The 25,837-nt window shown below is 36.8% G+C and overlaps 2 protein-coding genes across 2 annotated transcripts in view; one reads left to right on the forward strand and one right to left on the reverse strand.

Annotated features, from left to right (window-relative positions):
• Positions 1–25,837, forward strand: part of LOC124159683 (nuclear protein localization protein 4 homolog) — a 91,244-nt gene that overhangs the window by 53,250 nt on the left and 12,157 nt on the right. The window lies entirely within an intron of this gene.
• On the reverse strand, positions 15,998–19,741 carry LOC124159688. The gene is made up of 2 exons (XM_046535600.1): positions 19,458–19,741; positions 15,998–19,023 (listed from the first exon to the last, which is right to left on the reverse strand). The coding sequence occupies exon 2, from the start codon at positions 19,021–19,023 to the stop codon at positions 17,203–17,205; it is 1,821 nt and encodes a 606-aa protein (XP_046391556.1). The 5' UTR covers positions 19,458–19,741; the 3' UTR covers positions 15,998–17,202.

Below are 25,837 nucleotides of genomic sequence, written 5' to 3' on the forward strand. Positions count from 1 at the left end.
AATTCGAAAGGGGAGTGGAAAAATGATATGTAATATGTAGAGATGTGCGAATAGTATCCGCGAATACTCGAATACCTCGAATATTAGAAAGTATTCGATATTCGAGGTTTCGAATCGTTATGCGAAAAGTACCGCCTCGAATACTTTGAATTTCGCGTCATACACTGTCGCACGCACGTCGTTGGTAGTTGACTCGGAAAAATGTAGAGAACTGTAGTCATTTAGTGCTCGCAGCGCCGTTTTACGCAAGTTGACGAATTACATCAAATTCGTGGATTTTAGCGGTGAAAAGAGTTCGACGAGGGGAACCGAAAATGGTTGGGTGAAAAAATCCGAAAATCCCCGATTCCCCCCACCAGGAGAACCTCAGTGCCGTGGGATAGCATCCTTAGGGCATTTCCCACGATCCGCTATCCCCCTCCATTCAGCACTCGCCTCTCCCACTCTGAGGCTTTCCTCTTCTCCGAAATCAAACAAAAGGTCCCAGCTGGCGCAGGGATCGCATTACGAAGACCCCTGCTTCGAAAAAAATATCGAGTTACGAGAACAATAAAAACGTGTTTCTCGCCCTCCCCCCTTTTCTCACCCACTGACCTTTTTATGGCTACCTGCTTCGAAGTTCCCCATTTCTGGAGGTCAACTGCTGTGTGTACCGTGGGATACTTACATTAGCGCATTTCCCAAGATCCGGTATCCCTCTCCATTCAGCACTAGCCCACCCCTCTGAAGATTTCATCTTCTTCAAAATAAAAAAAAGGTCACAGCTCGCGCAGGGATCATATTACGAAGACCTTAGCTTCGAAAAAATACTGGGTTACACGAGAACAATAGATACGTGTTTCCGGCCCTCCCTTTTCTCCCCCACTGACCTTTTTTTTCCTACCAGCTTCGAAGTTCTCCATTTCTGTGGAGGTCAACCGCTGCATGAGTCATCTATTAGCACAAAAGGTGTCTAAGAATGACTTTCGTCAATTGATGTTACACCTTTAATGAATTGAAATATTAGTAATGTGCGCGTAATTTAAAAAAGAATAAGACCAAACACGACGTATTTCTGAGTTTATTTAAGCATTTTACGCAAAGAAATAAATGTCAAAATACGACGGAGACTTAGCATTCTGGTGAAACTCGATATGAGCAGCAGAGCTTCTCGGAAGTTGATGCGGTATTTTTTTCCGAAAGCATATATCAAGTTACAATTAATGAGTGGTGCTATAAATCTTTATTGTTACAGTCCCAGACAAAGGGATATTTTCACAGAATATTTGGTTTCTCCCTGATAGCAATTCCAATTCATCTTCTTATCTCGTGAGAACTCCCAAAGATGGACTGAAAATAATTGAAGAAACTCCGGTGGAAAAGAGCTTGTATTTTGCAAAATGCCTCAGATTGTCAGCTAGCACTTGGCAGCAGGAGTGGGGGTAAAGCGATGTTAGTTGAATTAATTATATGCCCAATTGTTTCCATAAAATTAAAATATTCATTAATCAGCTAAATTCCTGTTCGAATCATTTAAAGTAAATCAAAATTACACCGCAAAATCTTGTGTTGCCTGCTGCATAGGCAACCGAGTCAAACATTCCAGCATTCATCATTTAGTATTCGAGGTATTCGAATATTCGAGCAATGATGTAATATTCGAATTCGAGAAATCTGCTATTCGACCCATCTCTAGTAATATGTTTAAGCATGCATCGTTGCATAGCCTGGTCCCTACTTCACTCAACTCCATACTCAAGAGCACTTTTCAATTCAACTTGATACTCGACTCAAGAACAAAAAGTACTACTCGCATATCCCTAAAAAGTTGTAAAACCCTTAAAATTTGGATTTCACCTTTACCACGCGAATTTCAAAATGATGCAGTATGTGTGGCACTCATCTGAATTGTTTTCTACAGTAAAACTTTAATTTTACGCGCTTTGATTTTGCATCAAGTCTTGTTTTTACGCTGTGACATTCAAGTCAGGCTGGAAAGCATAGGGAATTTCAATGGTGAAACTTCGATTTTACATCTTTTCTTGATTTTACCCAGTTTTTTTATTCTGGCTGCATTTCCGCAGAACCATAGAGCCCACTATTCTTGATTTTACATAGTTGTCTTTTGACTTCGAGTAGTGCAGCCTCAGTATTGAAAATAATTCTGATCTCAATTTTATCTACATATTGTCAAGTTTCTCCGGGAATAAGTATCACATTACAATGCGTATCAAACAAAGCTAGATTGATGACAATGGCGGTTCCATTTACAAACCATATTCCTCCAAATCATGTTTTATCATAATTATATTCTCCGTGAAGTAATCGTGTGTGATTGCATAGTCGGGGATCCAAGTTCATGGGAGCCTTGGAGCCCCGCAACAGTTCATCTACGTAAATAAAAGAAAGTCGAAAATCGTGTTAGTTATAACACTTATAACTCAAGAACGGCTGCACCGATTTTTATAATATTATGTTCTTTGGGTTCGTCTCAGCCCTGGATAACATGTAGGTAGAGGAATTTTGCGAGACGCGATATTGCGAAATAACGCGAAATAACAAGAAATAATGCGAAATCGGTGAATAAAAACGAAATTTCACGTTTTTTGCGATTTTAGGTGGATTAGCAAAAAAAATCACATCTAATGAGTCATAATCTATTATAACCTAAGCCTTCATTGTTTAACGCTGCCGACGTTCATTTGCTCTATCTCATTTCAATTCCAAGGTCAATTGGCTCGTTTAGTCTCGTGCATAACGTATCCACGAATTATCGTGCACTGTAGTGATTTCTCCACCAGAATTTTCCGTTAAATTTTCCCCAGCCTCTCTTCGATTCCCATGTATCAATCCTGAAATGTTTAGAATGAGGCGCTTTCTCACCTGAAGAATTAGATATTATGAATTAAAAATGTGCGGAAAGAAATTTAATGCGGCCGCAGAAGAGCGGAAATACAAGCTCACTCACCTGGTACGCGTCAATGCCGAGCAGTAATTCTGGTGACTCACCGCGACGCATTAGACAGCGTTATTGGATAACTTGTTGCAGGAAAACCTTGAGTGTGTGTCTAATATAATAATTTTGTTGACTTAAACACGGCCGCTGGCTGGGATCGGGCCGCCGTTCACTGCACGCCCCACAGCATGGCAGAGAGTCATCTCGTCTGAAAGGGGCCAGAATATCACGGCGTCGTGACGTGAATGGCGGCCGGCAAAAAGTCGTTTCGTCGCGAAAGCTGCCTCAATGTAGCACTGCCTGCATTTCACGCCATAGACGGCGCACTACCGTGCCGGATTGAAATAGTTGCCGTGGTGACCATGGCGGCCGTCAACGGTGCCTCGGGATCAACTGCGCGATTCGATTCGTTTAAAGATATCCATAGACACGTATGGTTATTTGAAAGCACAATGCGCTAGCAATTGAGGGAAGGGAAGGAAGGAGCAGAAAGGATAGAAGGAGAGGGGGTTCTCCTTAGTAGCAGATGGATCGTCGGATATTCGGCTCTCCACTGAGCTACAATGCAAAAAAAAAAATCATTTCGACATTGGCCAAATCTAACATCTAATTTTTCAGGTGAGTAATCGTCTCATTGTAGATGTTTCAGGATCGATAAATGGGCAATAATTTTTCAAGGTTATTTGAATCTGATTATGTTTTGTTAAGTGTACTTCTTTCACTGTCTTTCCTGACCGATTGGTAATAGCTGTAATCAAAACTAAGCGATTTTGTTGTATCTAGACTTGGAACTAATTTTCTTGTGTTGAGCACTCGGTGACATCTTCACACCAAATGCCTTTGGGCATGATTATGAGGAAGCGAAGTCACCCCAATGAGAATTCAATAAACAATTTGCTTTTACAAATTTTATTCACCCCAAGGATTCTAACCAATGAAATCTCTGTAAATTAAGAGCGATATTATTTAGCAGAGGTTGAGGGATACAAATTACAGCTATGAAGGTTATTAAAAAGTATTGCCTCACCATGGCGACACAACAAAAAGTGATGCATTACTCTGGTTAAATTTTCCACTTAATAGGGTGGTTTCCTATTATTTTTTTATTGCCTATATCGAAAGATTATTACCCTTGGAGTACGCATTTTGCGCTTTTAGATTTTTAAATGACGATATCTATTTTTAGCTATTAAATGAAAAGTGAAAATTTTCAAGCACGCGAAAACGCGATGGCTAAGTATGAATGCTGGGAAAACCCCGTGTAACGTCATTCTGGTTCCCGCTTCCCCCGTGTGAGGTGACCTTGGGGCAAGGATATTGTGTGCCGCTGCAATGCTGGCTGCTAGCAGGTAGCAGAGTACCCTGCTAGCAGGTAGCGCTTGGCTAAATAAGGATTATTAATACCCTATCAAACGAAGGAAACTTTCTGACCATAGGCAGTTTTATTAGGTGATTATTAAGACATGTTCCCCTGAGCTCTGTGCCCCATGCGTGCATTGGTAATCTCAGACAATGTAAAACTCCTATCCTCTCGTGTAGAAACTAGGTCCCTGTGACGTCTTGCGGAGTGGCATCACATGGGCGCCAATCTGGCCTTTTTCAAATGCGGTTAAAATTGACCATTGCCATTCGTGTAAACTGGGATTTGTAAAACCAAATAATTTGTATATTATGAATACACTAATGGTGGGTAAAGAATCGCAATCAATGCCTTTTGTTTTCTTTGATGAAGGAAACTACCCTATTAAATTTACAATTTTCAATATTGTATCAGGTAACTTGGTGTGGTTTAATTCATGCTCCAGTAGTAGTTAGAAATTATAATTGCCAGGCACATGACTTTGACACTTGCAGTTGCGTTCATGTTCCTCCTTCATTATTTATTTGTCCACTTGTAGTGATTGTTATGGACCACTATTTGCAAGTCGCAATTGACGATCCAATATAGCCAATTGTCAAGATGTGTTCGATCTTGCAACTCTCATGTAATTATTTTAGCGAAAATAAGTATTTGATGAAAATAAGTATTCTTCTACATGTATTTGAGAAAATAACGTACTCCCATTATTACGAAGTTCACGGGACCGAAAAACCGGATGTTCGTAATGACGAAGTTGGTATGGAAGTTTCTTTTGGGAATCAGCGAAAGAAAAAAAACATACAATGTCAAAATTTCTTGTCTCTTCAATCTCCCGCACATCTTCAGAGTCGAGTGTATAATACAAGTGATTAAATTATGTGCAAGTCTCCTCGATATAGGAAGAAGATGCTTTCCTAGACCTTGCTCGTAAGTTGATAAACCTACGCAAGGCATCCAGGAGAGTGGTTATCCTGCAGAATGCAACACTGCATCACAATCGTGTGTTAACTCATGGTTGTGACAAACTGATCTAGCTTGCAACGTATCCGGAGCCGAAAAAAATCGCTTTCAGCGGGAAGAAGGAATGGGCAAGACGCTGAACAGTTCCTGACTTGACACCGGATTAAATGATAGTTTGTTCTGATTATGCTCAAAGTGCAAGTTCCTCTATGCCACATCGTGTCACATCGGCAAACTCCAAAGATGCCAAATTTGAAATTTCGGGCGCGCTTGAATTTTTTGAATGTTCCTATCTTCGAAAGTTCGTAAATCCAATGTGCGTAGGAAGAGGACTAACTGTACATCCAATTTATGAGCTTTAATGAGTGGGTCACCATAATTCTACAGGTATGAAGCTTATTTAATGATGTTGCGTGCATATTGAAGTATCTCCTACTGAAGAAAGAACCATAATTGACGCCCTGGCATAGTACAAGAAGAGGACATAAACGTAGATCAATGATGATAATGTAGTGTAGCGTATATCCTCCTAAATGCCATTGCTTTTTTGCGGAATTTCATAGTAAAGTTCATTTCGCAACCGCTGGGGCTGGGACTGAAGTTTGTAATTTTATAATCACGATAATGTCGTAATAACATTTCTTTAACCTTAGATTGGATAGGCCTTTCATCGGGACCAACGATTTGCTTCGGAATAACGAGGACTTCGTAATAACGTTGTTCGTATTAACGAGAGAATACTCTAATCAGTTAATTTTTATGTTACTTTATTTCTGTTAATGACCTCAGCCTTTCATCGGTAGCATGTATATAATATTGAAGTTTTGCAAAATTATATCGAAAATAGTTTGAAAAATATAACTAAAATTTTGCTGTGGATATATTGAACTTAATTTTTCTACTTTTGACTTTTCTTAAGCTCATACATTTCAGAATATGCCTCACTATATATTTTTTACACTTCACCGCTGTCAATTCTGCACGCGAGTAATTAATGGGTAAAGCGAAGGGTTATGATGAACAGGGTAAAACTGCCCCAAATTACTGAAATACTTTCCTTCTAAATTATCTTTGGTGCTGACTGGGGTGTATGTAAACTTCTTACTAAATACCCCGTATAGAGCATTATGTGAAAATAAAAATTGTGCGATAAATGTGCGTTTTAATTTTGTCACATTTTTGGCGAATTATCTTGCCTTGAATCTTAGAATTACCTTAATCTCTCACTTCAATTTTTAATGGCTGTTTTAATTAAAGTTAAAATTAATGCATTAGGTTTTTCATTTTTAAGCTGAGACTTTCCTTAAAATATTTCATATCAGACAAGTTGATTTAATCCCAATTCCTATTATTTTTGAATGTGAAAAAAAGTCATTTTTCTCCATTTTCAATCTATCTAAAAATAGATCTTAATATGTATGTATTCTAAAGGTAAAATTTTGTGGTGCGCATAAATACTTTTTTAAATATTTTAAAATTTACACATTTCTCCCTCATGGTTTGGATGTGCTAATTGCATCACACAGTGGTTATGCGATCTATAATTTCAGTGATAAACCATATTTGTATTATTGACTAAATTCTTTTCTAGAAGGAAATGAAAGAACTGAGCTGAAGGTTTGGGTTGAAAATCAGATGGTATGACTTGTTCTCAAAGTTACTCAAGCTGTTATGCTTATGTACTTAAGTAATGTATAAATTATTTTCGTATAAATATGAGTTGTTATTCAAAGAAATATCCATTGCAATATCACCTTGAGAGATTAGTAGAATAAAAAGAATTGGTTTCTTTCTAAATACGATCCACTTCATTTTGGTGAAAAGTACTTTGGCATTTTGGTTTCATTTGATATTTGTCATTTTTAATTTAGGTTCCTTTTCTCATACCTTCAGTAGTGAAACAGTTAGAGGATAAAAGTTTTCTACCATCTTAGATCCCTCTTTGATATAATGTTTATTGTATTTAGAACTTTACCTTCAATAATAATAACTACACAATTTCCATTTCACTAATACTCTGCCAGGTCAAATAAGAGCATATTAAATTCTTACTTCCCCAGTATGTGTTTTAATTGATATTTTGTAATTTGAGTATGAATCTGAGATTTTTTGCATCGTCTGTGTCTTTGTCATCTAAAATTATTAGTATAATTATTAGTATTCTATCATCTGTCCTGATAATTGTTATTGACTTGATAAATTTCAAGAATTTTTGTGAAGGAAGAAGTTGTAAAAGCCTTTGCAATGGATATCACATATCCCTATTTGTAAGAAAAGCAGACTTCTGGGCTGATGAAAGATGAACTCATAAGTATTATTTCTATAAAAAATACTCAAAAACATTTTATTTTCATTATTTGCTGAGGTAATATTAATGAAGTGTGTCCTTTCTGGAATTCACTGAACGTATGCATTCATGAGGTATAAGGTCTGCACAGCAAGAGCATCTAATATTCTGGGCAAAGTTCTTGGTACAAATCTAGAAAATAATTAGAAACCAATAATGAGAGGCTTTTTCAGGAATAGTCAATCATTTTATGAAAGATGATTAACTTCCTCTAATCAGTAATCATTCAATGAGGCTGCATGGAAAATTTAAGTAGTAGTTATCTGAATGTATTATGTTGAGCCATTGAGAAAAGTTTAAATGTTTATCAAAGTCATTAATAAATATTCTTAATCCCTCTTTCAGTTATATCCTAGACTTCTAATGTATGGCAAAAGTGCAAAAATAACATGAAAAGTACTTAAATTAAAGTGAAAAATATGTATCTTTAATGTATGCTTTACTTCTGAAAGTAGATACATTGCATTTACAGAATGGTATTAAAATATTGCTGATACCATAAACTATTTGCTTTTTATCACTTATTGAGTTCATGGTAATCTATTGGTATCTTTTGCAGTATATGATCAAATTATCAGGGCTCCCACGCAACCGTGAAAACCTTAAAACTGTGAATAAGCCGTGAATTTTGTCTACCCTGAAGTAACCTGGAAACAGCCGTGAATTTCGTCACTAAACCTTTAAAAAATCTGTCAAACTTGTTTTTAGATCTACGATTGACTGATCGAAAGAATAATCGGTTTGTCCATCATATTTCAAGGCCAGTCATATTTCAAGGTCACTGTCCTCACATTTATCTGCACAAGTATATTCCTAGCGCAATTATTGGTCCATGTGCCATGATGACACAATCATTGACCTTAAGCCTGTACAAAAGCTGTAAGACTAGTAACGAAATTGTTCATTAACCCTGTCAAAAATTCAGACACTTCTTAACTTACCTGGCACCCTGGTCCCTCCATTTTCCCACTCGCAACAACTGCAATTGATTGACTGGCTGTGTTTTTGTTTTGAGCATTTTCAACATATGTACCTGGGAAACTTAGAATCACTAGCTAAAAATTTCTCAAAGCACATTCAACCAAAATTGATGATCTATTCTAGTCATCTATATCAACAGAACTTGAATAAATTGTAAAATATTTCTATGCCCCTGCAGGAAGAGGTTTTTTATTGGTTTGTATCAAATGATTGGAAGAAATAATGGGTTTTGAGGTGTAATGGAAGGATTGGCAATAGTAAGTCCTTTAGGATATAAATGAACACAAAGAATTATCATAGAACTTTTGACTGCTGCATAGGAACCAATTCTGGAGTCATGCCTATTTCGCTGCCAGGATATGGAAAAAATACAAAAAAAACTTTCAGTAGTTTCTGTGGCACATTAAAAGGAGTGTTATGCTGCAAATCCATTGGACAGTAAATACTTCAAATTGAAAGACTACTTAGCACTTTAAAGTAGACAATTTTTGGAATAGACATGTCAAATATCATGAACTTCAAAATGAGACAAAGTGAATCACATCAAGAGATGAAATGAATATTTTTTATTCTAAAATAAAACAAGGTGATATTTTGGTGAAAAATTGTAATTTATAACTCTTCATAGTATGAAAATAGTTTTATAACATGTTCAACTGTAAAAGCTTGTGAATCAAGTCATATTACCTGATTTTCAACCCAAATCTCCAGCTCAGCTCTAGCATGTTTGTCTCTATTAGCAGTTATTTAATAATATAAATATCAAATATTGGCAGTAGTAATAGCTAATCATTGAAGCTAAAGGTCATATTACCATGGCCTCAATCAATTAGTGCATCCATTGCTTGCATTATATGCATACTGTTTGTATTTATGATGGAGGTGATGTGCTGCTTGGGAGAAATATGTAAATATTCATTTAAAAACCGCTTTTGAGTTGCTACTAAATTTAAATTTTGGAATATGACCCAGATAGCACAGATTTGAACTTATTCTTGGAGAAATCAGATATTGTGGGGATAAGCTTATCTTCCACGTTTATTATCCCTTTTTTCCTGCAATTTCAAGCATTTGGGGAGGGGTTGTCACAGTACCATATTGCCAAAATTGGCCGCATAGCGGTGCTGACGTCCTCCATTGCCATTAATGCAATTAGTGGCTTCGTTTTTACATTTGTGTTGTTGTGTATAGAGGTGTTTGTGAGTTAAAGCAATACATCTACGCAGTAATAGTTTAATGCATTGAATCTTTCCTCATCGAAAGCCAATTTATGTATTTACATTATTTTCTCGTAATTCTCATTAATCTCGTGTGGTGGCACAGCGATTGTACGCGAAACGGCCGCCACCTACCGGCAATTACGGCGTAAGGATAGGTGTATCTCCTGCTATGCGGACATTCATCTCCGATTTATCCCCAAATGCGGCGTGGATTCTTCATACTTTATCTCTGCATCCAGATAGCGGCATCACGGCATATATGTATAATATCCTCGTATTTAGAGATAAGGTAAAATCTGTGCTATCTGGGAAAGGCCAATTCTGAGATGGAGTATTACAGAAAGATTCATTAACGATTTTTGAAACAAAATTTTGAAATAATTGGAATTGGTATCCATTGAATTGGAATTGGTGAATCCATTCATTCAATATTAAATGTCTTAAGCAAAATCTTAAAAATTAGAACTAAATAATTGACTAAGTATTGTAGAGTGGAGAGCTGTTATGAATTCAATGATTTAAGGTATTTTCTATTTTCGTGACAAGTTAAAAAATAAAAATGTTCCTATTTGAAATATAGCTTTCTTTCATAAGAACATCGTGCACCCTGATTCCATAAATGTCATTAGCCTGTGATAACTGGAGTTCTGACATTTCTGTCAATGCATTGACATTGATGCAGTCAGACCAATTCGGTAACTTCTGGCCCACCTCTATAATGTTCCCAACCCATCAATTTTTTAATATGGTCCGCGGGAAATGCAGAATTTTTGTGTTTGTGGTTTATTTTAAGTGAGAGAAACAATATCAGAGCTTATGTAACTTCAAGGGTCATGTACTTTTCTACACCTCAAAAATTGAAATCTTTCGGCCATTAAAAAAATCAAAGAATGGGTAAAATTTAATTAAAAAAAACAATTTGCCATGTGAAGATTTCGTTCTCTCTATAAAAAACAATGAAATGCACCAATCAAATATTTTGTCGGTGACAAGATGAAGATGACTGTTTCGCTGTTCTCATAGTTTTCCGCGTGTTCCGCTTCACTCTTACAACTGTAGAAGGTAAACGTTTACGTTTAAATACTGTCTAATGATTCATTATTAAAGTCGAATAAACAGTGAGTAAAATGATGTATTAAATGACCCTATGAAGCTTTGGCAGAGTTTCAAAATGCTTAAGTTCAGCATTCTGCTTTTTTTGCACCGATTGTAGGTTGCCTCTATGCACCTCTTTATTAAACTATGAATTTGTGTCATTAATGCGTGGTTGTAGTGCTTGCACACCTCAATCTTGACATAAATGTTATGAATGAATTAACCATATTAATGAAATGGGATAGACTACATGCAAATTATGATGAATTGAAGAATATGAATCTATGGATTCATTTCTTCAAATCACACTGCTGTGAACTTGGCTCAAGGAGATGACTCATAAGGAGGATGGTCCACAGAAAAGTCCCACGAAATATATCTCAAGGACAATTTTTTTTAGGTAGAATTAATTACTTCTTTATTACTTGTAATGTTTGTTCCAAAAGAAAATAAATAGTGCAAAACAATTAATTAGGATGCCATTAACTATAATAAGGTTTCATCATTTAAATCTTAAAAATGAGACCTAAATCATTTACTGAGTGTAATAAGAGTGGAATCTGCGGCGTTTCTCCAAATGAGTCACGGCTTTCGGGTGTTACTCTGCGTTATGTTGTCCATAGGTGACGGCAGTTTCTCTAGCCATCCTGCTAGCATCTTCAGGTCAGAAGTAGCAATGCATAAATTTGGCCATCTTTACAGGCACTAGGGGGATCAGAGGTCGGTTCTGATTGGTTGATTCTCATGTGGGCTCTGATTCTGCCATCTCGGAGCACGTGTGGTTGGAACCTTGCCACACCGTGGACTTCAATAAGCCTTAAGTCCTGTGTAATGAAAGCATCTACTATCCTAGGCTAATTCGAGATAACTAAGAATAGAGAATAATAACTAAGATAAGAGAATAGAGATAACTAATCATCCTGAGAACTGCAACAGAGAAGACGGCTACACATTAGCCAGCACATGGAAAAGGGTATTGAAAATGAATTACTAATCATAGCCCACCTAAAGAAATAGGACAAAATTCGTGACCAATTCAGCAGCATTACTTTTCAAAGCTGATCTTTATTGAAGCGTTGACATGGGAAAGGTAGTTAGTCACTAAATGTGAATTTTACAGGAGGCAAAGGAAAGAGGTTTGCCAACATTATGAAGCTAATATTTGTGTACAAACATCGTCAATCTTAGCAACTGATGTATTGTACCAATTTTCTTTCTGCCTTGTGCATGCCATTTGCATTTGCAAAGTTACCTTCTCCATGAAGAATCGAAATTTCAATTTTTCTGATGTACTACCTTTTCCATGTCAGCACTTCAATTATTCTGGCACAGATTTCACTAGTAATACACAAAGTTGTATCCATATGGATGAAGTGACTTCATATATACATCAAGTTAAATTTCCTATGGGATAATCGCATAGGATTTTGACATTAACTACTTTGACGTCCTACAAAAATTTGGAGTTAATATAATAGTTAATTGTGATGGAAGGATCTTTGAAAAACTTTTTTTGGAGGTTTCTATTGGCACTTCGCTCATCCTTATGGTAGACAACATGAGAAGACAGATTTGTCAATGCATTACTGTACTGCCTGTCAAAAGACCTGTACAGGATCAGAATAGAAATTTGTTCACAGAATTGCTCAAATGCACGAGCAATCAATTCTCTCCAGTGAAAACTAGCACCCATGTTAAGCTTATGACATTTACAGAATCAAGATGTTGGGGTGTCCAGTTTGAGGTGGATATAAATTCATAATGATCTCTTGATCTAAACCTTGAAACTCAAAGAGCAAAAGGTGGTTGAATAGAGATTAAATATCCCATTATATTCCACACTACTACTGCACTTGGTGAATCTATGTTTGATGGACTATTAGATATTCTAAATTTTTTACTTTTAGGTTTTTGCAGCAATTAAATGCACCGAGTGTAAACCATTTTCAAGTGCACTACTGCATAAAATGAACTTTAAATGCTCAAAGTTTCATTTGCTCTTCCTGCTGGGAATGTGATAAGGAGATGACGACGTTCCCAGCAGGTACAAAACGTTGAGCATTTAAAGCCATTATGCCACGCAGCAGTGCCCTCGGAAATGTTCTATATTAGTGAATTATGAATTCTAATGGTAACTTAATATTTTACGTAAAATAGCATTAGTGATCCCCTGTAAATAGCATAAAATACAAAGTGAAGCATCGTACAACTTATAGTGAACTAGGGTATCACTTTTGAAACCACATCCCGGAAAGTTACAATGTACTATTTAGTTAGATATGTGGAGAAACTATTTAGTTTATCTACCCAAATCTGTAATCTGAGCATTAAACATTTTTGGGAGACCCATACATATTAAGAGAAACATAAGCATGAATTTCCAAATGAGAAAACGTTGTACCCTCACATTAATCCCCTTCCATAAACCAAAACAGACCACCTTCACTGAAATCAGAGCATTTTGGGCTTTGCACAAAGTTCTCAATTGATCTGGGAAGTTAGCCTGACATTTCCCGCTCTTACATCGGCCATCAAAAGACCAAGACGAGCTCTAAAGTAAGGCCAATGGAATATCCAGCACATTAAGGACGTAATATTCTTATATTTTTCAGCTCAGTAATCTCTGCTAAAAATGGTTAATATATATGTACGTTAATTAAAGCATAATGCTTAGCCTTAATGTAAATGCTGTTTCCTTCTGCGTACAGTTTCACCTGCTATAGTAATGAATAATTTCACATAATTAACAATGGCAGTAAGTGGAATTTCCTTCTCATAGATACAAAAGTAAATTTATTCAAATAATTAAGTTTTTTTTTTCGAATTACAGATAGCATTCTTTAGCGAGAAATTCATGGTTGACTCCCATTCAAAAATTCGAAGAGAAAGAAAAATATTCAAGAAGCATTTGCATTTTTTATTTAGTAAACAATCCTTAAGATTTCAGAAGACAAATGAGAAAAATTTCCTTTCATGTGATAATCATTCTTCTCAGAAATATCTACGTAATAAATTATATATGATAAATTAATGGTAAATAATTACCATTCTTGAATTTAAGAAAGTGAAAGTGCTAACTACCAATTTCATTTGTGGAGAGTGGTATGAAAAAAGGAAGGTGTGGAGTCTTAGTGTTTCCTGGGAATGTACGTGTAGGTATTTAGATAAGAATTCATCCAAGATGGCTGTAGAATATCATGATGTTAACCTTCCACAATGATTTGAAATGTGATGAGTGATCACATGTAATATTCATTAGCTGTGATGAAATAGTCGTTGATGGTACCTTCCTTTGTCAGATGAAATTTACAAATTCCTAGCGTTGAGCTAATTTAAGACAAATAAGCTATATCTGCCAATGAGACTCCAGAGTGTAATTACGTCATACATATTGGTAGCTTAGTAGCACAGAAATCTAATTGTTTGGAGATCACTAGTATACATAATATACCCGGGCATACAATATATAAGACTTATTCCTGCATAAAAATGACACGGAGAAGAGGCAGTTATATGGTATTTTAACCGTGAATGTTAACAGTAACACTATTTAGGAAATATTACAAGTAGGTTTAAAATGATATTACAGTTGAGGACCTCGTATCCGGAATCCAGAAACCCGGAACGTTTGAAAATTCCTCTGCACAGTGTTTCGACTTTCCACCTCGTAGCACAATTCTCCTAGCCTTGTTCTGGGATGAGTGGAAAGTTGAAGTGCACATGTGAAAGTGAACATGCACTAACAACCTCGGCAAGGACACCAGGGATCTCAAATATCAAGCACAAGAGCCTGAAAGCATTTCTAAATTTATTAATTAACAAACTATACCATGAAGACCAGAAACCCTTTGGTCCCAAGCTTTCCGGATTTTAGGTCCTCAATTGTACTTATCTCATTTGTAAATTGATTTAGCATAATAGAAAATTGTGGATTAGGTATTAAGAAGTTAGGTCGACCACTAACTTTCTGAATAAGGAGTGCAACCACCAGAGTTAGTAAATACTACTGATTAAGTATGAATTAGATCAGCATTTGAATATGGGTATGCATCCCTTGACAGTAATCCCTAAACATATTGTAGCGAATATTTTTAGTAAATAGAGGAATATATCGTAGCAGTAATAATGTGGCAGTCAGTATGTAATATTAAGTCTTTTTTTTGCCAAAAGATGATATTTTAATACCTTACTTAATTGTGCTTTCCCATGCCAATTTACTGCCTTGGTATTTCGTAGGAAAAAAAACTACTTCTCAGCTGTACTGTGAACTCATGAATTGCCTTGCAGCCTTGTCTCTCCCATGAGTTAGGCATCATACCAAGAGAGAGAGAGCAAGCATGTCGTGGGAAAACCAGTACATATATGGATAATGGGAATAATTCAAACTGGCCCTTTCAAATTATAGACAGCAGAAGCAGTACCTGAGCTTTGTGCTCAGAGGAAAATAAATGTACTTGCTCTGGTCATGAACACTAACATTTGCAAGTGATAGTACAAGATACCTAGCATAGCTGACTTGTTTGTCAATGATAATATTTTAGTTTATATGAGGTTTGGCTTTGGCTGGAGGATGAGGCTTCTGTATTTTTTAAAATTAATAATCAATACTGGAATTTTATATTGAAGTTGAGATTCTGGAGGGAGATACTTATTAAGTCAAAGGAAAGGTAAATCTAAACATGTGGCTACCATGATGGTGTGAAGGCAAATAGGGTAACTTCAGTCTAAAATCAGTTCTATCATTATTTCATTTCAGGGCTAGAAAATGGCATTTATAGATACTTAACTACATACGTTTGGAATTTTTAAGTTATGAAAAATGCAACATCCTTAAGCTAAGTTATTACCCCTTACCTCGAACCCTCTTCAATTTCTCAAATGTAGCTGGAATAAAGCAGACCTCACTTCTTTCCTTCATCTCACGGAGCCATGGTTTGTTGAAGCCCATCAATATTCAAAGTCATGATTTGATGGCGCGTACTTGTATGCTTATTACTCAAATTTTGGACAGCATCTACATATTACCTTTTAGTTCAGTTGATTGAGAAAGCCTATTAAAAATGCATGAAAAGGGGTAGGAAGATAAATAAAAGACATCATGTTTATTTTGCGTATATTTCCATCGATTGGAGCTACACGATTTTATCACAAATGTAAGGCACTTCCTCAGTGCAACGATATCTTGCAAGTGACCTTTAGGCTTGAGGGGCTTATATTTCGTGATTGCTCCTCTAAACCAGCATAGCTCACTCGGTATGACAATGGAATGTGTCCCTGCCACGATTGTGAACCCCTCCTGTTTCGTGGGCTCTGGTATATGCCATTGAGGGAGGAATATGAAGGACGAAGGTCACTACTTAAGTACAAGGACAAATCGCTTAAATTTAATTCGCAGATTACAAACTAAACTCCCACCCCCATTGTACATGAATTTCACGCTCTTCCGGACGTTTTTTTAAGAGTTTTTATATTATTTCTGGCGACTAGCTAAAAGCTACAGATAAAGCCACAGTCAAAACTAAAAGCTGCTATGTGATAAGGCACAAATAAGGATGGTTTCCGACGTTAGTGACTGATGTGGTTGATTTACTCGGGAAACTCGTTGAATAGGTATTTGATAAAAGCGTAACTGGCTTTAGAGCAATATTAACATTAAGATATTTAAATGTATTTAAAGAAACCAAATTTGAATCTATTGCTGAGGCAGAATTAATGCATACTCAAGAATGTAATGACAGAATACTTCAAAATCAATGCTTCAGTTGAATCATTGTTACGAGTATATTAAATTTATTATGTTGGCAACTATAATGATAGTTTTGTTTTTGCAATTGAGACTTAATTTTCGAGGTTAGTGTCCCTGAACTACACAAGGAAGTTGCTCACTTAATAGATTTATTCACTTGCACAAAGATGTGAGCTCAAAGAAATGAGGGTACAGGTTAATACTCAGGATAGTTATTTGTACATGTACATTAATGAATAAGTGCCATAAACAACTTCGATCTTCATAACATCAAAATAATAATATGAAGCATAAGGAACCAAAGGTGTAAAACTGTGCTCTTGGCACATAGAGGGAGAGATGGCATATGGAACCTAGTTAGGCCTTCTGTGTTGCTGAGATCAGACCCTAGATACGCACATTAATAGTATTTAATGACACTCTCCAGAAGAAGCTGTGAAAGCACAGCAGTTTCCAAGCAAAGCTCTACTGAAAATGGTCCTGCCACCACATTGGCATACCGGCCAGTCCCAGAATCTCAAGCGTTAGACCTGGGGGAAGAGTGAAATGTTAAAATGCTCACAGTTTTCCACATTTGGAGATCATAATTGTCTTTGTAGGTTTCCCAGTTGGATCTCCATACGTTGATATCTTTTCCACGATTTCCAAACCTTCAACAACATGTCCAAATATAGCTGTAAAGCCACGCATTTCCTGCAGAATGATACGGAATTGTGAGCCCACCATTCCCAAGTTGTCATGGCGCTTTTGGGTTCTTCGCATCCCAACAGCACCTCTAACAGCAGGAAATTTGGTATCATCTGGCATGAAATAACCATCTTCAAAGATACTTCGGCCGCCTCTACCATTGTTTAACTCAAAGTCTCCTGTGATAACTGATTCACCTTCCCAACACTGAAAAATTTGGCAGCCCTTATAACTAACACCAACATCTCCTGTGCATAAAACACCAAAGTTCTTGGCCATCTTCGGAGCAACATCTGGGCATACTTCAATGACAATGCGGCCTAGTGGAATTCCATTCACATCCACATTAAAATAATACAGTGGATAAGGAGAGGGGGGTGGACGAGGGCCCATGGATGGTGGCTGCTGTGGTGGTGGTGGAGCACTTACCACCACAGTGCCACTGCTGGAGTTGCCATCTCCTACCGGTGGGGGGTTGGCATATGGGGGAGGAGGTGGTGCATGGTGAACGTGAGGGGGCACTGCCACTGGGACTGAACTTCCAGGAGACGATACAGGAACAGGCCTCGATGATGCAACTGAAGTTGAGAGAGGGTTTGCATTGGCGTGGGATGGGGCAGGAGGTGGTGGCTGCTGTGCTTGTTGCTGTGTTTGTGGAGAGTACTCAGGAACTCCATTTTGCTGAAGATGGTGGGACTTAGTTAGTACATGTCTGGAATACAGCTGTGACATGCAGTAATTAGCAAGGAAAAGGATTGGATTGTGAGAGTGGTGGTCTGAAGATCCGTCCAGAAAAAGTGAAGGTTGTTCATTACGGTGAATGGTTTGCAATGCTTGTTTAAGAAGAGTGAAGTCAAACACAATACCACTATTACTAATGAGGTCATCGAGTTGACACTGCAAGAACATTTCCTGGTATTTTGCCTGAAGTTTTTGCTTCTCCATAGAAAGAGAAGCACATACGGAATGGGCATCTGCGGGCCCTTCGACTACATTAAGTCCAGCCTCTGCTTTCCCTAACATGTCACGAGCTTCTGCCACTTCCGGGACATGGCTCCATCCATTTTGCAGGTCGGTTTCTACGTGTGTTTTCAGAGTAACACAGGCTTCAAGCACCTTCAGCAGAAAGTCGCGTTGCTGCATCATTAATCGCTGAATTTCGGTCAGCATTTTTCCTACTGATGCAAGCTCCGATCTTGCTTCAGCCACCATTTGGTCTCTAGCCTCTGATCGGGAATCCACTCGATGACCGAGACCAGACACATGATCTTGGGCAGCACATGCACGACAGATCATCTCACGACAAGTGTGGCACCATAAAGCGAGCGGCATTCCGTGGGTATGGCAATTTTCGCTTTGGGGTACTTTATTTCCGCTGCCACCGCCTCCACCCCGCTCTTTATCCGGTGGCTTTGACCCAAACTTGAGGGAAGAGAAGTTCTTGGCTAGCACGAGGACGGCGTTATAGGACTGAAGAGTGTCGTGACCCCTCTCTGGCAATTCGGTGGGTTTCCAGCAATGTACACAGTATAGCTCATGACCTTTGGTGAGCACCGTCTGCATACATTTCAGACAAAAGAAATGTTTGCAGCTGAGTATCTTGGGCGCACGGTCCGAATCGTTAAATCGTTGTTTGCAGCAGCTGCAGATGATGATTTCTTCTATCTCGGATAATATACTTGGATCCATCATCTAGAAAAAGGGAAAAGTATAAATTAATTAAAACCATTTCGCAGTTGATATTAATTGTTAATCAACTTTATAGAAGCTGTAGGTTTACTAAGTGTATAATTTTTGTCTCACAACATCTTAGGATTGAAAAAATTTTCTGGATTAAGTTGACTCTAATTGTAAGATTAGTTAACTGTTAAAATTACACAGAATCGAAAATAATTTCTAGTGGCAAAGCATAGAATATCTAACTACAATTATCAATTAAATGAAAGGTTACTGATAACACTAGTCACAGCGTGGAACCATTTCTTATCAGTTTCAAGCCATAACTCAAGTACATGAATCGCAAGTCACTTAATAACAGAGCAAAGTAGTCAAACATTATAATAAATAAGGTTTATAAATAGGGCATATATGCACTTAATTTTATTCCTTGAAGAAAGCCATCATACCGTGATTATTGTTGTCGCCGCAGAATAATAGAAGTGGAAACGATGCTAGGCAAGATACGAGACTAACTAGTAGCGGTGAATTCGGATGATTTGGCAAAATATTAACAATTATTCGTAGCTTTCGATGCCCGAGGAAGCAGCGCGTATAATTTACATCACGACATTTGGTCGCCGGCGGCTTAATAACAGCCACAAGCACGGCCGTTGTGCCACATCATGATGTTTGCACTGAACCACTTGGCATGGCGGACCGTGGGTGCCCAAGAAAGCTCTTCTGGGTAACTCCGCCAATTTGCCGCGAGATGACGGTACAATACGTAACTTAGGTGGCGCTTTGAAATAGTGTTAGAATTTCTTAAAGAAACACGGAAATAGGGGAAATTGGTGTCAAATACTTATCTTTCTCTCAAAATTTATGTTTATTCAGTAAAAGTAAAATATACAATGCTATGTAATTGTTCAAAAATTGTTTTCAATGCTCTTTGATATCTGTCAAATCCTGTGGGAAGCCATGTTTCGGCCATAGGTGTACGAGATTCCATCATTATGTTTATTGTTGTTGATGCACGCCTTCGCGTTTTCTGTCATGTAATATGTTTCGCGACTAATAGTAGGAAAATGAAAATAAATTAACGCAATGGAGGTTAAGTATTTGTGACTGAGTATGTATACCGTAGTTCTTACATTTAAAATTTGTGGTCTTGAATATGAGTTGTGCTTGGTGTTAGCGAAGTAAAATCGATAGAGATGGGTCGTGTGAAGGTCCACCGTCCGTATATTCTCGGAGTAATATCTATGTCATCGATGCTTATTTCTCTTCATTAGTTTAATCGTACGAAGTTGCATAATACATTTGTTTAATCCTACTATGTGATTCGCGGTTAAGCAGCCAAATTTATTGCTGTGTTCGATCATTTCCCTTACAGATAACGAATGTGCGTATAATGTTATTTATGGTAAAATTTTAGCGAATTTATTTCAACTATTTTTCGTAAATTTTTGTTTAATCAAGGAAATACCTCCATTGATTTATTGTCACAAACTAGATAATCACGGCCGCGATAATGTTTTATTTTTTAATGCAGGATTATTGTAATGGTGGTCTTGAGAACTAATTTCATATCTGCAGATGTAGCGTGTCTGCGGGGAAAGGAAACATCTATAATTCTCTTCAGGCCTGTAGTTTCGGTCATTGAAGAGGTTACTTGTAGATAACTTAATCTAATTTTATCATGCGATGCTCGAAAAGTCGACTTTGATCATTGGGGTACAGAATGTAATTACGTGCGTTGCGAATTGTTTCATTTGAGTGATGATTGCGTTGAGGCATTAGTGAGTGGAAATACAAACTCATTCTACTGAGCGATCAGGGTGAGGTGCAGTTCGGAGAAATGTTGGCGTGGGTGAAAGTTAAAAAATGGTACGATGTATTCGTAGTGTTCACCGGGTCGTACGTAATCGCGCTTAATGTTCTACTATCGCGCATGGGCATGTACGTGTGATCTTATAAGTATATACGTAATAAAATGAGAGAGATTTTTCAGTTGCAAGATATGATGCTTGTCCATGTGTGCTTCTCTGAAATAATTTATGTTAATTATTTCTTCATTCAGAATGACTTCAAATGTCATTATTTCCTTTCTAAACATTAAGAGTAATACCTCAGAAGCTATGGTTCTCCCTCTTTCCATGATTTTATGAAACCCTCAATATGTAAATATTTAAGCATATTAATCTGTTTCCTGTGGTAATCTTGGCAACGATTCAGAAGCCAGTGAAAGGCTGGAATAAATCTCTGAAATTGTAAAGTATGTGTACTTGCCACAATGAAAGAATTCGATATACTCCAAGCAAAGGTTACAAATATTACTTAATTGTTTTGCAAGCACCTTCTTTCACTGGTGTATTGCTTATGCATTAGAGCTTCAATTCATGGGTTAATTAGCTGTTATTTGGATTGTCACTTCCTTAGCCAGCTCCATCTATAGCTCCTGCATTCTTCCTGTTTTCCCCCCTTCAAATCTTCCTGTGTTGTCCAATAATTGTATTTTTCCCCGAAAAACCATATATACATACTTAGTTCTAGGTAGTACGACATATGAACCAGGTCTTTCTGAGCCACTGCGCAGACCACTACTCCATCCAAGTTATTTGATTCCCATGGCAATTTACAAAGGTCCACAGTGGTAGATTTTTTTACCAAAAGCCTCTTTGTCTGCCTGAGTTTATGGTCCAATTTCCAATCCAAGGGAAGTTTTTTCCTTGGAAATTATTATGAATTTCATTGCTGCTATGGCTGCAGGTTTTAAATATATCACACTTCCCACCATTCATTGTTTTTGTGGGTCTTACCACTGGTAGTGGCTTCTTTGAAGTCCATATTTCCTAGTGTTGCCATCCTAGATGGACCACTAGGGCTTAATGTGAATGTATGGAGGTCCTAATTCCTTTGCTACACTGGAAATAAATCTATGTTAATAATTTCTATTTCAATGAGAGTTAAACTTACTGGCTACCATACTGAATGGCTCGGGGAAAAAGCAAATGCTCAAAGAGAAGGAAGGGTATGATGAAGAGAAAGATTGAGAGGTGAAAAAAGGGATTGATGGTGCTTTAGTAGGTGCGGTTGATCCCTGGTGCAGAAAATGCATGGAAAGCCTAAAAACGAGACATTTTTACGGACGAAATTATAGACATTTTTCTCACTAATAGTAAATTTCACACCTCTGTACACTCAAAAAGCACTAATAAACAGCATATTTCATGCGAATAGATATACGAGAGCCGTCAAACACATTGCCTTTAATTGCCAGTGCTGTGTTTAGTCTCTCGTCTCTGCATTGAGGACAAGACTTGAATTTCCTGGCGTTGTCGGTACGAGACTCTCGGCACGATGTCGGCAAGTCTTGATGAGACTCGAGAAGTCTCACCCCTTCGAGACTTCTCAACACCTGTTGAGACTCCCGGGCAAGGCAAGAATTTCCGATAAAAATAGCTATTGGTTGCAAATAGAGTTTACTTAGGTATCCATTATAACTTTTTCGTATTTATTCACTCTATTAAAATATTTTATTTAATGAGTTTCTCTCTGCATCCATATTTTAAATGTGTGTGCATGGTACTATGATAAAGTTCCCAGCAAGAGATTTGGAAAAGTTTTTTTATTTCGTTTTCCTGACCTCAATATGTATAATATTAAATTTGAATATTCGAGTATAGGTCTTACAATTGAAATGCAAATTTTGTCAATGTTTCTGTATATTTATAAACCATTATCAGGACTTAAAATGAACATAATATGTTGATACATAGATGTATTTAAGGATTACATCAATGCTTCTTATTGCAGTAATATAACACTTCTGCAAAAAAAAGTTCAAAGAAATGCCCAGCTACAATTTAGGGTGTTTCTGGCTAATTTTGGGTCGCTGAATCCGAAAATGACCTCCGCTTTTTTCTATCACCCTCCATTTTTATGAGCAACCTCTAAATTTGGGAAAACAACCCCGTATCTAAATTATCGCTTTTCAAGGGACTTTAACTAAAGTTATCTGCTTCTGATTGAAAAATCTGACATTTTAAGGCTATCAGCATCACGAGAGAGACAAACTTGACTGGGGTTGAAAAGATTTAGGGTGTGAAAACTGAAAAAAAACTAAGAAACATTGAAATAACTATTTTTCTTCGCTTTTTATTGCATATGATATGGTAGCAAATAGAAGAGTTTTTTTGTTTATTAAATTGTAGCTGGGCATTTTTTTAACTTTTTTTGCAGAACAGTGTAATAAAATGGAAACATTCAGTTGTAAAGTAACGAAAAAGAAGAGACAATAGTCTGTCAGAATCCAAGTCATGAAACAGACAGTGAAATTTTTATAGCCAATATAATATAGTATTCGTTTCAGACTGCCATTTTTTTCTCTATCACTTAGTTTATATTCTCTCATGTAATAGAGGACAGTCATCAGTATTGTAGAATGTTTTATTAGTTTATCGATCCTATCAAAATATCAGTTTTACCTGTAAATTTTATTCTCTTTTTTATACTGTATTTATTTCTTTAAATATAGAAAAGAATCTTTGAGGATGAGTTATTCATTTATATTTTGCTAAGGGGAGCTTACCATCAGCCTCCATGTTTAAACATTGTTGTGGTGCTGTGAATCTTTCATTTGTGTACTTATACACATTCCTCTATGTATACATCTTCATATGCACGAGTAAATGTACATACACTTTGGCATATAAATGCAAACATTCTCTTACACCTATACACACCCATATAGATATACTGCATTAGTATTTGAAAAAAAGAAAAAGACAAAAACTGTTTGTTTTTAATTATCAAAATGTGGCACGAGCATTTACTAACTTTACTGAATGTGCTCAAGGAGTTTTTACATAGTAATGAGCAAAATAGATATTGAAGAATACCTGTTTATTGAATGGCGAAAAGGTATTAAATACACAAATACAACATCTGTATAAGGAAATAACCACTTGGTGAAAGAGGAATTATTACAATAGTAAAAACGAAGGTTCTTATAGTAAAGGTTGCCTCATTCGCGACTCAGGCTCCCATTGGCTTGACGTCACTGTAGACCCAACTTCCAGCACCATTTCAAATTCTAGCCTTTCCGCGGGCATAACTGCTTACCGCAGCGAGTTCTTGAAGTTACCCTCTATCGAACACTACAAGCTGAATTTTAAATTGAATGCCGATTTATGAAAATAATGATGTGAAGATTTAAAAAAAGATAAATTCGTGTATTCAGACGCTATAATTTACTGATGAAGTGATGAAATGGGAAGGTGTGCGAGTTAATTCTGTGTCCACACTTCCTTCCTGTAACTCTCAAAAACACTGTTTTCCTTGCTCTTTCCGCAATGTAATTTAAACTTAGATTAATATGGCTGGGAGGAAAATATGCAAAAAACGAATTCGTTGCTTCAAAAAAATTACAGTTCCGCCACTTTTTAAGTAGAAATTGTGCTTGTTTTCATTCCTCGCCGGGCTTTGAAAATATATGAGATAAAGTTAATTATGCAAGAGGACATTGAAATCCTTTACTTCAATGGGAAGAAAAAAATAAGCATATAGAATGAAAAGAGTGGTAAATTTACGGTTATTACCATTTTAAAATCATTCGTAATAGGAATTCAAAGTGATCACACGTTAAGCAAAGAATCATACAGATGAAACGGAACTAACTTCAATATTATGCTGAGAGAAATAAGAATTCCCCGGTAAAATAATTTCTAGAAATGGAAAATGAACCACCAACAATTGCCGTTATCAAAACAGCACCATAGTTGCCCGCTTGAGTGGAGAACAGCCTTCGAATCAGAGGACTCTTCTCTATCTTAAATCCCACAGAAAGTTTCCACTGTAGCCTTTGGTCAAAAATTCTAAAAGAAAAATGTTTCATGGCACCAAAAAGCACTGCAGGAAACAAATTCGATAATTTTCAGTGACAATTGCTAAAACAAAAACTTAGACTAATGCATAGCAGCTATGTATTTGGTCGATCATAAGTCTGTTGTAGAAATTTAGCTCCACCGTCAAGGTTCATTTTGAAGAGGGTATAAATAATAAGACTCAAGAATTGATGTAAAAGGATTTACTGAACAATTTTACAAATCTTTTTAGTGGTACTACCAAAGTTGCTCTTCCTTGTTGCATTTTTTGTTCAAACATTTTATTCTTGTGAAGATCCTATGCTTGGCGTAACATTTAATAATTGCTTTGACCAAGTTGGAGACACAGCTCAGAACATTGGTAATTTGTCGAATTAGTCCTAATTAGAGGGTAGAGTCTACTTCATTACAGTTTGCAAGTAAATATAAACGCGAAAGAGTACATAAAAATATTATATGGTTTGACTCAAATCAATATTTATAATTTTATAAAGGCTATTCTTAACCAATTTACCAGTTCGAGAGAAAATATTATGATAAAAGTTAATGTAATTTTCTTTTATGTGGACTACGATTTAACACTTGATTCCTGATAAATATTTTTATACACGCTAAAACTTTTCTGTCCCTAAATTAATAAACAATTTTGCGCAACCGTGGCCTCGAAAAAATCTCAATAGCTCTCAAAGGCATACGAAAGGACTCAAATTTACAGACTTAGTACTGGAAATTTGTCTACCTGATATCTTACCATTGGCACACGATGTTACTCATAGCGTACGAGGTAAACGATGAATTTGCAAAATAGTCCCTGCATGAATGAGTGCGCAAAATATTAAGTTCAATTTGTCTTCAAAGGGAAGAATTCCTGATTTTCCAATGCAATAGGGGCATCTAAGTTCTTGATTACGAAATCTTTAGCATATCCACTTTGTCTGACTGATTCACTTTCACAACTTTTC

Source organism: Ischnura elegans, chromosome 1 (assembly GCF_921293095.1).
Source record: "Ischnura elegans chromosome 1, ioIscEleg1.1, whole genome shotgun sequence".
In the NCBI taxonomy this organism is placed as follows: domain Eukaryota; kingdom Metazoa; phylum Arthropoda; class Insecta; order Odonata; family Coenagrionidae; genus Ischnura; species Ischnura elegans.